This window comes from Hydra vulgaris, chromosome 08, assembly GCF_038396675.1.
Source record: "Hydra vulgaris chromosome 08, alternate assembly HydraT2T_AEP".
Lineage (NCBI taxonomy): Eukaryota > Metazoa > Cnidaria > Hydrozoa > Anthoathecata > Hydridae > Hydra > Hydra vulgaris.
The window spans coordinates 49,149,649-49,168,063 of NC_088927.1; the positions used below are offsets into that span (position 1 = coordinate 49,149,649).

An 18,415-nucleotide genomic window follows, 5' to 3' on the forward strand; every position below is an offset into this window, starting at 1 on the left:
GCTACGAAAAACTCTATTACATACTTGCAGATGTTTAGCAATCATTAATAAAGTTCAAGGCAGTTGCACGTCTCGCGCTCCATCAAGTGAAGATTGGGCAGAGCGTCTCGGTTGTTCTAGATATTTAGTTGTTACAATGCAAAGCAACTTAATAAAAAAAGGCTATTTCTTGATTGAAAAAGATAAAAATGTACGAGGTTTAAATAAAAGAAACGTTATTACTCCTACGCTTCCAAGCTCTGTGTTCAACAATTTAAATAAAAAATATCCCAATAGGAGTGCATTTACCTTATAGCTATACTAATGAGTGTAAACTCACTTATTTAGATAGAACCAAACTATTCATCAAGATTAATTACGATCTATTAAAACTTATTGCTTCACTACTTCCCTAAATACTAAACAAAAAGTTAAGTGGTTTAATTTTTATATAATGACTTGAAAAAAATGCGACTTAAATAAAAATTATACGTCGCAAAAACGTTATTATTCTTCTAGCTCTGATAATGTTATATGCTATAACTTTTCTTTTAAATCTTTTTACAGAGAGCTTAGCTGCATTTTTTCTTCTGACCAAAAAGAGATATCAAAATCAAAGCTTTAGAAAAAGTCGGGTTTATTAAAGCTCAAAATATTTATGTTAGAAAACAAAATAACAATGACAAGGCTTGCAATAATGATAGAACTAGTATTTTTACTTGCGACGGCAATACAATAAGCAATTATGGTGATTTAGCGGAATAACAAGATAAATCTTTATGGAAAATTACTTTGTCTTTACCTAACGAATATATTTTACCTAACGCATATATTTTACCCAACGAATATATTTTACCTAACGAATATATTTTACTTAACGAATGTATTTTAAAATTAGACAAAGTTAAAGATCGTGATAATTCTAGAAAATCAAGAGGTGAATTTGCTGCTAACTCTAACAACTCAAACAAAAGCTATTTTGCACTTAAAGGTATAAGATTTTAATTTATTAAACATACGAACTGAAACCTTAAAAGCTATTACTTGTCCTGATACACAAGAGTAGGATTTTGTCGCTAAGTTACACCTAGACGAATTACGCCTAAAGAGATATTTCTTACTTACTCAGGTAATAATACTAAAATTAACTTTAATCCTGACGATGGTTATAATCATCGTAAAACTAAAAAAGAAAGAGAAGAAATAAGTATAAGTGCTAAATCTGACCCTCATATCGCAAAATCTGGACTATATATAAATAAATACCTTATATCAAAAGTAAAGAATATTAAAAATAACTTATGTGGCAAAGTAGAAGTTATTTTAAATGGTTTTTTAAAGAAATTATTTGTTCATTCAGGCATTGCAAGAAATACAGAGAATCGGAAGTTCTGTCGCATGAAATAAAATCTTTAGAAATAGAAGTTAACAGGTTGAATGGTGTGATTTAGGAAATAAAATAAAATCAACTATTGCCTGTAAATTTGGTACTACTATTGAACCAGATCAGGAATCTTATAAGACCTATAATTATTTGTTTAGAGAAGATAATGATAAAATCGGAAATATATCACAGACGATAGTAAAAATTCTACAGTAAACAACGATCGCAATAGTGATTTACATACTCTGAACAAGCTTTATCCGGAGCATCAAGTACAGAATAAATTGCTACATTCTCTTAGAAATATTGAATACGAAGATCTTTTCTTACAATTTGGTTATTGAAAAGATGTTTTTGAAAATAAATTGTCGAATGATGGTATGGCGGAAAATAATATTGTCAATAGTGATGATTTATCAGCATTATCAAACCTTATGGCTCCAGGTGATACAGGTACAGAAATAATGGAAATAACTACTGCTGATAATAAATATTCCGGGAAACTAAAAACTATAGAAGTAGACGAAAACAGTAAGTTAATCTTTAGACTTTTAAACAAAATAGCCCAAGAGAGTCTATTAAAAACCTAGAGATCTTTAGTTTAAAACCGATAATGAAGTCTCTGATTTACCCGTGAAAGCAGTCATTCAACCTGTTATCAATATGATACTACTGAAAGTTATGAAAATGATGTAGAGTGTATACAAGATAGTAGTATACAAGGCTTTAAGGGTCTTAATAAAACTGTAAACGGTATTTTGAATAAACTACTATATATTAAAAATGGTAGCAGTTAGAGAAATGATCTCCTTCATACATCACTATATGCAATGGCAAGGAGAGAATGCAATAATTAACCACGAGTTAACAAACGGTATGGTATTGCGATGAACATTTTAACATTAAATAAGTCTTTTTATTTCGTACGTCATGGGGAGACAGATTGGAATAGATGGTAAAAAATTATGGGTCAATTAGATATTCCATTAGACATTTCCATTTTACAGGCACAAGCAGTTGCAAAAAAAATTACAAGTTTTGCCAATCGATATAATTATTACATCACCTCTTCAAAGAGCTAAAACAACTGAAAATATAAGTAATAAAATTCATCAGCCTGTCATTATTGAAAATAATCTGCAGAATGTGGTTGGGGAATAGTGGAAGAAAAAATAAAAGGAGATTTTTCTTACAATAACACTCCATTTGGTAGCAACAAGGTATAGTGCCTAAAGGTGCTGAATCCTTTATTGAGTTTTCTAATAGAATAATTAAAGCTACTAATAATCACTTATCTGTTAATCAAAGTATATTATTTGTAGCTTATGGCGGTGTAATTATGGCTATACTTGCAGCAATAGATAAACCTTCATGGAGCATTGAGAACTTTGATTTATATCATTTTATAGCGCCGGTGTAGTATTTTATTTTTACTCCTGTGATTTTTTAACTCCCGGGTAAAAATTTTATATAAAGTTTTTACCGCGGAGTTAAAAAAGTACAAGAGATTTTTACTCCCAACTTGTTATTAGCGGAAGTACTTATCAATAAGATATGCACGTCAGATTTGCAGAAATTTTCAGTTAATTAAAATATAAAACGTATCCAAAAGAAGTTTTAAATAAAGGTGATAAAGCTAATTTTAGAAGACAAACAAAGCCATTTATAATTGATAATAATGAGTTATATCATTTAAGCAAAGCTGCCAAGGTATTCTTTTATTTAAATATTTTAAATAATTTTGTAATTTTTATCCCAATGCAACTAGAATCTAGTAACCAAATAAACACGAAAATTTTCAACTAGATAAACAATAAAAGAACTATTTAGTTTTGATTCTCATTTTATTGATGGTTTATAGCTTTTTTTTTTTCAGAGAAAAGCAATTTGGAGCAGAGACGAACAACTAAACATGATAAAGTTTATTCATGAAGGAAAAGATGTCTATGTTGAGTCCAAAGCTTTATCTGGTCATACAGGTATTAAAAAAACAACCTATCACATTCAAAGTAGATTTTTCTGGTATGGAATGATAAAAAAATATAACAACTTACGTTTCTTAATGTGACCAATGTCAAAAGTCAAAGAACAGAAAACTTCATTCAAAGCCATTGCTTCAAAATATTTTAATTCCTAAAGGCAATATGAAGCAATCGATTTAACACAACTACTAGAAGTTAACGCGGACAAATATCAGGTTGTATTAATCGACTACTTTAGTAAATGGGTTGAAGCTAAGCACTTACAGATAAAACTGCTACACTCAAAAAAATCTTTCCTTGCGTATTAAGGAAAAAAATTCCCTTATCTGTTTTTCCGTAAAATTTCCTTCGCGGTAGGATACTTTCTATAAAAAGTATTCCTTGATTTAAGGAAGCTTATTTCCTTTTGTCCAAATTAAGTAAATAATGCGGAATTAATTTAAGGAAATATTATTTTATAATAAAGGCGCTGATATTGTGTATGATAAAGGTTCCATAAGTCTTATGATAAGATATTTTTAATTAAGATATTATTTTCATCATAAGAATATATAATATATATTCTTATGTCATAAGAATATTATATTAATATAAGGAATCTATATCATAAAATATAATAATATTATATTAAGTTATGGAATTTATATCATACAATTATACTATTATTATTATAGTTTGAGTGATAACTGTATGTTCAATGCAAGGCTGGTTTGTGTAAGTAGGCTGTTGTGTAATGTAGGGTAATTGTTAAATATTCATGAATAATATATGAATGTTTCACAATTATACTTATATATACATAAATATATATATAATATAATATATTTTATATATATATATATATATATATATATATATATATATATATATATATATGTGTATGTATATATAAGTATAATTGTTAAATATTCATATATTATTCATGAATGTTTATCAATTAGCCTACATTACACAACAGCCATATATATATATATATATATATATATATATATATATATATATATATATATATATATATATATATATATATATATATATATATATATATATATATATATATTATGTGTGTATATATATATATTATGTGTGTATATATATATATATATATATATATATATATGTATTTATATATATTATATATATAACACTTATCTAACTTTTTCTTCACCTTTAAGTTTCACCATTGCTGGATCATCAGGAAGCAAAAAGATATTTTTTTCATATTAGTTATAAATAGAAGTTTTTTACGTTATTAAAATACCTGATTTTGTCAGGAACTCTTTTTATTAAACACAAATATTATTTTATTAATAGTATTAACTATTTTTTGTTATCGTAAATATTGTTGTTTTGAAAAATATATGGTTTTACGTTATATTGTAAATATTTATAGTTAGTTTAATTGTTATGGACAACTCTGTTTTGCTTATACACGTTTACAATCAAGATCGTTCAAAAAAAAAATTAATTCCATACAAACCTGAACAAGGTGTTGACGAGCTTTTGTCAACAGGTAATACTCTATACTATTGACAAAGTGCAGCAGCCTAAAACGGATTTTTTATCACTATTGAAAACAGTAAATACTAACTGTATTTTGAAACTAACTAAAATAATATCTCCAGCAACAATTAGCCTATATTATATTATTTATTTATTACTATTGTTTTGCGGTAGAAAGAGGTTTAAGAGGTTATCAATTTCAGCTTTTTAAGGTCCATGCCAGACTGTATTTTTCCAGTGAAAGTAGTTAACTCTAAATAATTAAATCAGTTTAAATCTTGTATTTCTTTTTTAAGAGTAAATAGGGTAAAAACAACAAAAGCTTTAGCCTGTATTATTATCTCCAGTGGCAATTGTTTTTGACTTATTAGTTAAAATATGTTATAACAACTTCACTCAGCAGTCTGCATTATATTCAATTAGGTGTATATTTTGAGAACGCAGTGACAGTGATTCTAGTATGACATTGAATTGTTACCTGTGCCAAAAGTCCTTTGGGTCTGTTAATATAATGTTGTGGCACCTAAAACGTTTGCACACCGTTTCTCCCCATACTGATGTTCGATGTGGGCAAGGCGACTGTCCTAAAATATGTTCAAGTTTTCGTAATTTGAGAATACATATTGCAAAACATCATCAGGAATTATATGTAGGTGATTTTGCATCTGTACCATTCTCCTCTAGTCAATGTGATGATTGTGAAACAAATGAAATCCAAATACATGAAAAAACTATGGCTGATGTAGATTGTGATAATGTAAATGATGTAGTTTTTGCTGATCAAATAAGTATACAGGAAAGCATGCAGGGTTCTTTTATTGCATTTATTACTAAGTTGCAAGCACGCTCTAATGTTCTTTTGACAAATACCAAGTTTGTAACTGAGAATGTTCAGGAGTTACTGCAAGATTCAACGCAGTTTACAATGCAGCGTATTCGATCTGTTTTTAAAGAACTAGGTATTGACGAAAATGTTTTCTGTGTACAAAATCTTTATAAAGATCTTGAAATAATGTCTACTTCTGTTGACAAAGTTGATACAGAACATAAACAGCTTGCTTATTTAAAGCAGCAGCAGTTGTACATTGAGCCTCAACCCGTACCTCTAGGAGTCAGGAAAGAGAGTCGTAAATCAGTTTTATCAGGCAATCGAGGAATGAAGAGTGCTGTAGATACTGCTCAATATGTTCCAATTGAAGTTTTATTAGCACGTATTATCATTGAATGCAAAAATACTTCTTTAAGTTTAAATTGTAATAGCCATGCCAGCAATGATGGAAACATTACAGATTACTTTGATACTAACACATACAAGAAACATCCTTTTTTCTCTAAATTTCCTGACGCTTTAGTTTTACATTTGTACATCGATGGATTTGAAACTACAAATCCACTTGGTCCACATATACAGATACATAAAATGGAAGGTCTGTACATGATGGTGCGAAATTTACCTTCCAAGCTACTTTTTAAGGAAAGTTCTATTTTTCTTGTGGGTATGTGGTATGCCCAAGATGCTAAAGATAAAGCACTTACATATGATATTATTCTTGCTCCCCTAGTAAACACATTAATGAAGTTAGAATCGGATGACGGCATAGATGTATCTGTGTGCAATCAATCAATAAAAGTAAGAGCAGCATTAGCACTTTTCTCAGCTGATAATTTGGGGTACCATTCATTATTTGGCTTCTTAGAAAACTTCAATGCGCGCAAGTTCTGTAGATTGTGTGAGGCAACTAAAGATGAGAATCAAACAAAATTTTATGAGACTGATTATGTTAAACGCACTAAAGAGTCATATGATGAGTCGGTTAATTCATTAGGTCAACTTGGTTATAAAGAGTCTCATACCGGTATTAAACATGGATGCATTTTTAACAAATTAAAGTACTTTTATGTGACGGAGAATTTTGCGGTGGATGCAATGCATGATCTATTGGAAGGCATTATTGCAATTGAATTAAGTGATATTTTAGGCAAACTAAGTGATGGTGGATACATATCTCTAAACGAGTTTAATTTGTTATTGACAAAATTTAGTTTTGGTTCTTCAGATGTCAATAGTCGTCCCACAACTTTTTCATCTTTGACACATTTAAAAATGACTGCTTCTGAATGTTGGTGTCTATTGCGAAATCTGCCGTTTATAATAGGACACAATGTCCCACGTGACGAACCTCATTGGAATTTATTTTTATTGCTCATGGAAATTGTAGATATTGTTTTATCTCCACGGGTTAATGATGGTTTAGCAAGTTATTTGTCACATTTAATAGGTGAACATCATCAAACTTATCTCAATTTATTTCCTGAAAAGCGCTTAACACCCAAGCATCACTATTTGGTGCATTATCCTACAGCGCTCATAAGATGTGGTCCACCGTGTAGATATTGGTGCATGCGATTTGAATCTCGGCATAACTTTTTTAAACAAATTTCAAGAGGTTCTCATTGTTTTAAAAACATAGCGTTTTCATTAACAAAGCGATCTCAAATTGCACTAGCAAATGCTTTTCTTGCTCACTCTCTGTTCAGCAGTCACACTGTTATTGGGACAACGAAGGAGAAGATTGTTGCCAAATTGAACCATGTAAGGTTTGCCAGTTTATGTGCAATAATTTTCTGTTATTCAAAACAGAAACAGTTCATGTTGCACAATGGATTCAGGTTGGTCATTACAGAATTGAAAAAAAAAGTGTAGTTGTGTGTAGTTTCTGTGATGGTATACCCGAGTTTGGTTACGTCGAATGCATTGTTTACCTTGGTAATATTGCATTTATGTTGTTAAGGCGGCCTACTGTTAACTACTTCGATAACCATTTTCATGGTTATGCAATTGACTACAATCCTTGCTCAAAGCTTTTTAGCACTCAAGTTGAAGAGTTGAAAGATCACATTCCATTAAACATTCATTCCATCTTTTATGAGGGTAAAAAATTAAAACTTGTTAGTCCCAGATATGTAATCTTTTAGTCAGCTATTTTTCTTTGTGCTATATCTTCTTTTTTCTTTACCTTAGCTGTTAAATCATGCTGACAATCAATTTTCTCATTTTTGTGCTTATGCAAATTATTTTGTGTTATTTTGTCAGCATATTAAAAAATATATAATGGAGATTTAAATCCAAACTTAAATAATCTTAATACAAAGGAAGATAGTGTACACTATCAATTTGAGCCTTTTAAGCATTAAAAAAAATTATCCATTCGTGTTTTTTTTACCAAATTCATAAGGAATTACAATTTCGGCGATAATGAGTCAACACTAAAAAAAGCTTTTCTTGCATAACAGTAAATGTAAATTACACTTATATTATTGTGTTTATTATTTTTCATTCTTCTACTATGACATCTTTTAGTATATTCAGAATCCACGATTCTGAATATATTTTCCTTTAAGTTATTTTGATTAGTTACATACTTTTACCTTTCTTAATACGAAAATTTAGGCGCCATAAAATTCCCTCAATAATTTATTATGCTAAGGAACAATAGTAATAATTGTAATATTTCATTATTGACAATAAAAACATACCTAAAACAAAACAGCCAGGAAAGACTATACACAGCAAGAGGTAGACTAATTACAGCTGATCAGAGATTAAATGATTGAAATTAATTTTGGTTAAACTTTTCTGACTTTTCTTTTTTACAAATTTAATTCGCTATGTACTAATAGGCTAATAGCTGCATTTTGTCTTAGTATGTCGGAAATTTGACATTGGTGCAGATAGCAGTCTAAAGTTTGTGTTGGATAGTGACGGATGTGAAATTGATCCTGATGATTTTCCAATAGTTTTAAGGTCTGATATGTCGGTGGTTATACTCAAACCAAGCGAATGTTGGAAAGAGGTATTATTTTGTATTTTATGTGACTGTGTACAAACATAATAATTTATGAGTATATTAATGTATGCTGGACAAAAAATGCAATGGCTCTGCAAAATCATTAATTGTTGTGCACTTTTACAACAATTTTGTGAATTGTTTTAATTTTACCATTGTTTGTCTAGAAAGTACAAGAATGTCAATCCATAACAAAGGACACATTATTGTCGAGAACTAATGTCAGCAATGAAGGTAGCAATATTTCGCAAGTGACTACTCCTATTACTCCATCTAGCGAGGCTAGTAACAGAGACATAACTGGTATCAATTAAAATACTCCTACTTCTTCTGCATCAGGCATATTATCCAATCAAATGTCTCTGGAGTCAATCTTGTTACAGCATACAAAAACTAAACACCACATGATAAAATTGAACCTATGGAATATCTGAAAGACAAGCTATAACATATGTGACTGCTGCTAAAGTTATCGACTGTTACGGGAATTACCCGCCGAAAGATAAAATGAAAATGGTTAGCATATTTTTTGCCGGGATTACAGGTCTCAAACCGGAAGATTTCTTTGAACCAAAATCTCGCAAGGGTTTTTTAGCTAAGTGCATTGAAAACGCACGCGCTAAACTTAGCAGCAATGAGAAACGATGGACTTGGACTCCAAAAGAGGAAAGGGGTAAAGCTAGACAGACTTTGCAACAAAGTACTGCACCACTGTCTGATGCACTCTCTAGGAATTCGTTGATAACAACAGTTCTACAAAATGATGAGTTTATTTTCACAGGTTGCTGTCGAGAATTTGGAGGAGTGTGAATTCTGTGAAGGTTATTAGTATAATGTACTTAATTCAAAAATATGTTTTCTTTTTTTATTTGTTTTTAAATAACTGTTTAACTAATGAATATTGTGTAAACGCATTCATGTAGATTTGATTTTTTTTTAATATTATTTAGTACTACACATTGTGCTGTGTAAAACATAAAATTTAGCTTTGATTTACAGGTATAACAGGTGATGATTTAAAAACAGAAATGATCAAATTAGCCACCTTGTCGGTATCAGTTTTTGGTGAAGACCTTTTACTATCAGCGAAGAAAACGTTCTGCTACAGACGGAAAAAGATCGAAGAATGTCATCCATCATATTTAGAATGTGTACCTCAAATACCATGTTACTTGTCTATGCCACAAATGGTTAATATTTTGTAAATAGATATTGGAAAAGTTAATAATACGGTTTTCAGTATATAAATTTATATTCACGTAAATATTTGTGTTTTTTCTTATTAGTGAGCTTATGATGTACAGATTTATTTAATGTTTAGCTGCTGCAAGATTTTTGTCGTATGTACCCTGATGCAGCTGATCGCTTTGTTGTGTGTATGGAAAATTTGATACCCTCTGTGCTACTTTATTGTTCCAAATCAACAGTTGAATACCTTCAAAACTGCAACACAGAGGGAATGATTGGAGGATCCAGTAAGTTAATATAAAAGTGGTATGAGTAGTGTTTTATGTTAATTTGAGGTTGACTGTTATTAATAGAGATAAATTGCTCATCATTACTGTGAAATTAATCAACTTATTGCATTTTTTATAGATGGAAAGACTATAGCTACTGTGAAAGCATTGCTATACCTGTTGCCGATGACAGGAAAAAAGCGCCTGACGGCAAAGGAGTCGTTTGATTTGCTGATCGCATATGGGACGGTGAGCATTTTAGATGCATTGTTTTTTATTTTTAAAAAATGTCTTATGTATTTCTGCAATATTTTAATTTGTTGCTCTTTTTCTCTTTTAGTAAATAAATCTACAATTTGTCACATAAGAATTATAGTGTTCTATGTGACATTTTCAGGGATTATCTTTTTCCTAATATTCCAGGAATTCCGGATAATTTTTCTCATTTTTTTTCTGGATATTTAAAAAGTTTGCCGTAAATACAAATTTAAGTACCGTATTTTTAGATGCCCTTCCTTCATTATTGACAATATATGAAATTTATTATTATGGTATAAGTGGCTCTTAAAAAATACAACTTTAAAATAATGTTTAAATAAAAGGATTTGATATAATGTTTGATATTATACAGAGGAAATTAAGGGAAATTTTTTTATAAATTAAGAGGAAATTAAGGGGAAAATCATTATGGATTTTTTACGGATATTTTCCGCAAACAATTTTCCCGATTTTTAAAATATGACCTGGATGATCTATTTTTCTATGTTGTGAGAATTTAACTATCGATTTTTTAATGTTATAATGTATCATTATATTTATAAATAATACGTCGTTTTTGTTATTTATCTTTCATAATTAAGCTGTTAATATGATTTATATAATTTTTAATTGTTTTTTTTTAATTATACATTATTAATTAAACATTTTTATTAATAAATTATAACATAAAAAAAGCAGATAGTACCCTATAATTCTCATGCAACGAATTTTCTTATTAAGTTTTTATTTTGTCAAGTTAACTCTAACTTTGCACTAACTTAAATTAGTATTAATAGCACAAATTGTGAATATTTTAAATTTGTATATAATTGGAAATGTCATAATTTGCAATACATGTACTAATTGTTTATGTTTAGCCTGGCACTGGCAATTCTATAGATGTTCCACAAAACCTGGCTCATCCAAAGCTATACCTAGAGTATTCCTTGAACGATGAAGACAAGATCACTGGGAGAATTGTGTGCGACGGAAAAGTTTGCTTGGCTGGATGTTCAATGGTGGAATGCTTGGATTACATGTTTAAGTTGTTTTGGATTTTCAATTTGGAGTATCCTAGCGGTTTAGAGATGTTTTTTAAATTTTTGCAATTTATAATATATAAGTTAACTTTTGGCAAAGAAAGAATGGTTGGGACTATCAATAGTGTAGCTCGTCTTTTTCAACTGTAGCAATACTAACTAGTGATCAGCACTGAAGGTGTATGAAAGTTGCTTTGTATGGTTAACAGTAGAGTATAGTTATAACTATAGAGTATAGAGTAGAGTATAGTTATATTCAACTATAGTTGAATATAAGTGTCAACAAAGTTGTACAATTGCTTCAGTTTTTTTCATTTTGTGTACTCATCATGCTGCAGTTATTACTTTTTATTGTATTTACTTGAATATTTAGTTGTTTAAGTTGCTTTAGAAAATTCAGTGTATATGCTGCATTTATTACATTGTATTTACATTAATATTTGGTTATACAAGTGGTTTTGTGTGCTCTTGTTACAGTTATTACATTGTATCAACTTGAATATTTAGCAGTGTAAACAATTTTAAACTTATTTTCCTGCATTTTTTATTTGAGCATCTTTAAAATACTTTTTTAATAGTTATTGAGCTTCTTGTGTTGGAATTTATTGGTAGGTTTTGCTTGGTATAATCAAAATATTATTCCAATTCTGGTGTTAAAATAGTAATGTATAAACAAAGGTTTATTAAATTTTCAGTTTTAGATGCGATGTATTAAATTATGTTACTATTTAACTTTTTAAAACTATATTTCTTTATTTAGCAACTTAATGCTAGTTTAGTAACTTTTACAAAATAAATGTTCACTATTTAACAAGTTGAGTATTATTTAATGTTTGAAGTAGTTTATGCAGCTTGATTGTTGGAGTATCAGTTGTACGTATCTACAAGATCATTGTATATAAAGGAGTTAAGTTAAACTGTCAATATAGTTAAATAGTTAAGTTTAAACTTAACTTAGATTTTCAGGTTTCTGTGCTATTACTTTATGCTGTGCTAAATTTAAAATTGCGTTTAAATTTCTTTAATATTTGTTTTGTATGCAGCTTGATTGTTGGAGTATCAGTTGTACGTATCCACAAGATAATTTTATATAAAGGAGTTAGTAGTTAAGTTTAAACTAAACTTCGGTTTTCAGGTTTGTTATGCTTTTAATTTTTGCTGTATAATGATTAAAATTGCATTTAACGCTTTACATTCCACTTATTAATATTACAATAAATCTTTTGTATTGAAATAGGTAATATTTCAAAACAAAAGGTAATAGGTAATATATATAGAAATTTTTAATTTAGCCAAGTACCCTTTTTTTTATTTTTCATAGATGCTCAGGTTACGACTCAGGTTACGGCTGCTATTAAAGCATTGATCTTTTTGTTACCGATGACTGGAAAAAAATGGTTAACAGCAAAAGAATTTAAACAGTACAAAATTGAACTATTAACTTTTGTTATAAAAGTTCATTATATAGTGTAGATTCACTTTTTAAACTGAAATAACAAATTTTGTTGTCCTGTATATATATATTTATTATTGTTTAAAATGTAACTATGCCTATCTTAAGTTGTGATCTCGACATTTGTAAATTTTTACTGTGCACTATTTGTAGATTACAGTTAATAATATGTATATGTACTTTGTTGTTGTTTTTATCGATTATACGTTTTTCGAAAATAGATTTAAACTTACAATAATAATTACAGTAAGGAAGTTTTACTCTAACTGCTGTCTTAAAATAAAGAAATCTTTCCCGAAAAAATATCACGTAAAATAATCAAATTTTGCCTTGAATGAATTTTTACTATTTTAAGAAAATTATTACTTATGGATTTCCTTATTTTAAGGGAAATAGTTTTAAGGAAAGAAATTTCCTTAAAAACAATTTTCCTTAGTTTAAGGAAATCTTTACCAGTGCTGTTTTTAGGGGATTATTTCCTTAGTTTTTCCCTTAAAAATAAGGAAAGATTATTAAGGAAAGAATTTTCCTTAAAAACCAATTTCCTTAGTTTAAGGAAATCTTTACCAGTGCTGATTTTAGGGGATTATTTCCTTAATTTTTCCCTTAAAAATAAGGAAAGATTTTTTTGAGTGTAGAACTGTGGCTTTTTTTTTGTATAAACAGATATGTCGACATGACTGTTTTGAAATTCAAATAAATGACCAGGGTCGTGAGTTTGTAAACGAAATTTCTAAAGAACTTTACTCAAAAACAGGAACAATTCAAAGAATTACGAGTGCATACCATCCTCAAGCTAATGGATTAGTAGAGTGACAGAATCAAACAATTAAACGTACACTAGTAAAGGTGCGAGATGAGGATTCTCTAGAATGGCCATACATTATTGATAGTGTTTTGTTTTCATCGAGAGTTCGAATACACAAGTCTACTGGGTTTTCAACATTTTTGTTGCTTTACCAAAGGGAAGCAGTTCTTCCTATTGATATAGATTGCAATTTAATTGACTTAAACGATGATAACGCTCTTAGCAATGATAATTTCTCTAACAAAAAAATAGTTTCAGATACTTTTCATGCAATGAATAAAATGAAGAATGAACTTTTCGATGAAGCATATATAAATATTGAAATATCTCAAAAAAGACAAAAACGTGATTACGACAAGAGAATTGCACCAAATAATGAAATTAGCATAAATAAAAAAGTAATAATAATAATAATAATAATAAAAAAGTAATAACAAATAAGAAATAGCAGGCGTTTGATAGAAAAGGTGGTAAACTTATAAAGCCTTGCGCTGGACCATACAGCGTAACTTCTATTTCAAGCACAAATAACTGCACTTTGAAAAATCTAAAGGGTCAAATTTTGAAAACAAAGTATAACTTGACAAAGTTACGTTTATATAATGAAAAAATAACTAATGATGAACAAGAAATCACAACAAAATCACAAAAATTGCAAAATAATCAGGATTATCACTGTTTTTGAGACATGATATGACTTTTTTTTAATAAAAGAGGTGTTACTGGTAATTTTTAATGATCCGGGATTTTTATTGCTTAGGTAATGATTTTTAAGTAATTGCATTAGGCTCGGTAAATTAATTTTACGATTCATCAAAATAAAATCAATAAGAAGCATGATGGGACGTAAATCTCTTGTAAGTGCCAAAGATGAGTCCTAATAATATTGCCACTAGACCTTTGTTTTATCAAATATTTTACCTTCGATAAAACTGGCCATTGAGGTGGATTGATCCTTTGGTAATATTTGATATGCTTCTTTAGTTAGTTGAGGATAATTTAAATTTTGTTTATTCTTCTCTTCAGGCAGCCAATGAAGAAACTTGGCAAGATTAGGAAATTCTAACAGTAAGCTAGCGCTATGTTTTAAACATTCATCTTCAGCATATGCTTTAGCTTTTTCTAATAGTAAATTAACATGATACCCAAATGCGACGATAAGATTATTTATAAATTGTTGATAAGGATAAAAAATAAAACATACGACAAATAGATATTGCTGAGGTTTAATAAGTTTCTTAAAGCGAAAAATTGAATAATTGTGAGTTAAATTAGCATATTAACCCATACTATTTTCTGAAATATTTAGATTTTTCAAACCTTTCTGACCTCAAGCCTAACAGCAGTATATTTAAAGTCTTTTTGATCATATCGAATGTGCCTTATTTCCATGATAACATCATCCCGATCTTCATGTTTACGTTCGCATTCATTTACTTTGTTAGCAGTTTTGCTACATGCCCACTTAATAATTTACTAAAAATATCCTGTAATACCCGATAGGAAGGAATAATAACTTTTATGTGTTCAAAGTAACTCTAAGACTGCAAACTCCTGCTTTGGATAATATGTGAGCAGTTCACAAAGATAGGTCTCGATTTATGAAGAGAGACTCGGAGGCCAATCTCGATAATTATTTAAGTTTAAATAATAGACTGTTGTGATTTTACTATCGTTCTATAAAGCTTATTATTAATATTTTTAAGAGGCAAATCGAAGCAAAGCTTTGCCACATATAAAACTTCTTTTGGAATATCTTCTAGACTAAAAGCATAAAAATGCTGGGTAGCTCTCAATTATGTTAACTGAATAACAAAATATATTTTTAACTTTATTGTTTAGCATTTAGTTAATAATAAATGGTCATCTGCTGACAAACATCTGCATCATCTTCAGTAAAAATTTGGTATATTGTATATATCATTAAATTTATTCTCTAGAAGTTAATGAACTTTATTTTTTATTTTCACTATATTCTAAGTCCATTTTAACGGTGGTTTTTATTAACGAAAACTTTTAGTCCGAAAAGATAGATAAAGCCAGTAAATAGAGTAAAGTCATGATGCACATTTATTCGAAGTACAAATAAGCTAAAAAATTATAATTAATGTGTACTAAAGGTAAATATGAAATATGGTAATGCGAGGGTCTCAACTAAAGATCAAGTTTCAATTCACAAATAGGTGCTTTGCAAGCCGCAGATTGTCATAAAATATTGTACGAAGTTGCTAAGGGCGCAAGAACAGATAGATCAGGATGGTTAAAGCTGCTTGAGGAAATTCAAAAAGGCGATACTTTAATAGTATGGAAACTTGATCGAATGGGTAGGTCACCAATAAAGTGGTAGCACACCAATAAAAGTGAAAATTTTTTTTTTTTTTTTACTTTTATTATTTAACAAGTATATTCATCACAGATTTCGAATTTTTAGTTGATTTAATTAAATAAAAAAGGCTTCACATGTTAAAACTTGTTTATAATGTATCGGTATAAAATGTTTTTTATTTTCTCGTTTAGCAACGCTTTGTTTATTCCGTTGTTATGCGCTTCAGAAACAAGTTAAACCATAAAAAAGCCATAAAATATTTACCTTGTCAACTCTTTCAAGTGCAAAGTTGTAGACTGCAGCGACTTCTTGTTAATTAGTTTAGTATGATGGCTTTATTGACGTAATTCGCTTCTTGTTTCAAGCTGCATTCAAACTTTATTTATGCCATAGTAAATCTTTTATCTTTTTAAAATAAAAATAACATGGGTGGATCAAAGAGAAAACAATTATCAAACAGAATATACAATAATAAAAAAGCGAAATTTCGTGGAAACAGATATACAAAGATTCCTTCTTCAGAAACGAAAACTTTATCTTTTGCTGAATCTGCTACACATTCTGCTTCTTCAAAAAAATTAAATATTGCTGATAGAGGTTTTCAAAGTATAGAGTTTAACTTTGTTATGAACTTTAGTCTGTTAGAAAACGTTATATCGCTACTGAAATGCCCAAATTTGTGTGAAGTAAATGTTTATTTAATGTTTGATTTCTCAAAAAAGTATGGTTTAAGTATTGGTTTAAAAATATGTTGTAACAGTTGCAATTGGAAAACTGAGTTTTTTTTATCTGCTACATTTTGTAAAAAAAATTTACTCGAACAACAAGAGCCAAGTAAAAGCAAATGTAGTGGACAAAAACCATTTAATATTAACACACGTGTCATTGTGGCTTTTCGTGAAATTGGTAAAGGGTTATTATCATTAGAAAAATTTTGTGGAATAATGAATATGAAGCCAACAATGAACAAAAAAAGCTACAATAAAACTTTACATAACCTGTTAGATGTTTATCAAAATTTAGTTGACCAGAACATGAAAAATGCTGCTGATGAATTTATCCCTGCAGGTGAAACACAAGAGACATTATGTGTAGCTTTGATGGTTCATGGCAAAAGAGTGGTTTTACTTCAAATAAAGGAGTTCTGCAATTTCAGTTGAAAGTGGTAAATGTATTGCAATTCAAATAGAAACAAAAACATGTAAATTATGTTAAATATGGAAGTTAAAAAAATATACGTATCCAGTTGAATATGAAAAGTTCCAGTCATCACATTACCAAAAGTGTAAAATTAGTCATACTGGATCATCATCAGTTATGGAATCAAGTGGTGTTTTAAAACTTTTTCATCGTTCTGAAAAGAAAAACAATTTAAGGTATACCACATATCTTGGTGACGGAGATAGTAGTTCTTACACCAGTGTTGTTGCTGCTAAACCTTATGGACATAATGTAGAAATTAAAAAAGAAGAGTGCATTGGTCATATTCAAAAACAAGTTGGCACGCGTTTAAGAAACTTAAAAAAAAGTAGCAAAGAAATTTTAAGTGATGGTAAAAAACAAGGAGGAGCAGGTCGTTTGACAGAAAATGTTATTAGCACATTGCAAAATTACTATGGCAAAGCAATCAGACAGAACATTGGTAGTTTATATGCAATGAAAAAAAGTGTAGCAGCTGTTCTTTTTCACTGTTCTGAAAGTTGTGACAATGAAATACGCCATCAATTTTGTTTGCGCACTAAGAATTCTTGGTGCAAATTCCAGGCTGATAAAATAACTGGAAAAAAAACATACAAAGAAAATATTTTTATTCCTGCTGCTGTTCGAGATTTTATAAAACCAATATTTTATAGATCTTGGTAATATTCTTTTAGAAAGGTGTTTGCAGTGTAAAACACAAAATCCTAATGAATCCTTGAATCAATTGATTTGGAAGCGGTGTCCCAAAGATATATTTGTTGAAAGAACTGCTTTATGTGTTGGAGTAGTATCAGCTGTCCTATACTTTTATAATGGACTACAATTTTTACAGACGTTATTTGATAAGCTTGAAATAACAGTAGGTTGCAATCTACATAACTTTGTCTTAAAAATGACTCAAAGCGCATTTCTAGAGCAGAAAAATAATGCACAAGTATAGTGAAATTAAGATGCAAGAAACTAAGAGCTATACAAAAAGGTTTTTGTGATCAAAACGAAACATTAGAAGGTGCAGTTTATGGAAGTAGGGAGTTTTGAACAATTTTTTTTTTGTTTTTATTATGTTTTATAGCCTGGCGACGGAGATATTTTCCAAACCGATAACCGATTTGATATGAAATTTGGCACACTTATTTGTAACACATGTATTTGTAACCTATACTAGAACTATGTTTAC

At 29.3% G+C, this 18,415-nt stretch overlaps 2 protein-coding genes across 4 annotated transcripts; both read left to right on the forward strand.

Annotated features, from left to right (window-relative positions):
* The first annotated feature begins 4,694 nt into the window (after nt 1-4,694).
* Nucleotides 4,695-9,111, forward strand: LOC136083924 (uncharacterized). Its single transcript, XM_065803868.1, has 3 exons — nt 4,695-4,858; nt 8,554-8,702; nt 8,864-9,111. The coding sequence occupies exons 1-3, from the start codon at nt 4,753-4,755 to the stop codon at nt 9,008-9,010; spliced, it is 402 nt and encodes a 133-aa protein (XP_065659940.1). The 5' UTR covers nt 4,695-4,752; the 3' UTR covers nt 9,011-9,111.
* A 965-nt stretch (nt 9,112-10,076) lies between these two features.
* LOC124817782 (uncharacterized) lies at nt 10,077-12,954 on the forward strand. 3 transcript variants are annotated; one of them, XR_010640205.1, is made up of 5 exons: nt 10,077-10,171; nt 10,293-10,402; nt 11,290-11,491; nt 12,495-12,586; nt 12,773-12,954. XR_010640205.1 is itself a non-coding variant. In XM_065803870.1 (5 exons), the coding sequence occupies exons 1-4, from the start codon at nt 10,156-10,158 to the stop codon at nt 12,559-12,561; spliced, it is 354 nt and encodes a 117-aa protein (XP_065659942.1). In that variant the 5' UTR covers nt 10,077-10,155; the 3' UTR covers nt 12,562-12,586; nt 12,773-12,954. The 3 variants fall into 3 exon arrangements, 2 of the variants coding, with proteins under 2 accessions (XP_065659942.1, XP_065659941.1); XM_065803870.1 differs by having other exon boundaries at nt 11,290-11,450; XM_065803869.1 differs by lacking the exons at nt 12,495-12,586; nt 12,773-12,954 and having other exon boundaries at nt 11,290-12,017.
* Nucleotides 12,955-18,415: the final 5,461 nt, after the last annotated feature.

What these genes read in the sequence shown, in the direction of transcription:
- LOC124817782 (XM_065803869.1), top strand. An exon ending in TGCTGATCGCATATGGGACG is followed by an intron (nt 10,403 to 11,289) that starts GTGAGCATTTTA and finishes GTTTATGTTTAG; the next exon opens with CCTGGCACTGGCAATTCTAT.
- LOC136083924 (XM_065803868.1), top strand. Translation starts at nt 4,753, where the DNA reads ATGGACAACTCTGTTTTGCTTATACACGTTTACAATCAAGATCGTTCA. An exon ending in TGACGAGCTTTTGTCAACAG is followed by an intron (nt 4,859 to 8,553) that starts GTAATACTCTAT and finishes ATTTTGTCTTAG; the next exon opens with TATGTCGGAAATTTGACATT. An exon ending in CAAGCGAATGTTGGAAAGAG is followed by an intron (nt 8,703 to 8,863) that starts GTATTATTTTGT and finishes TTGTTTGTCTAG; the next exon opens with AAAGTACAAGAATGTCAATC.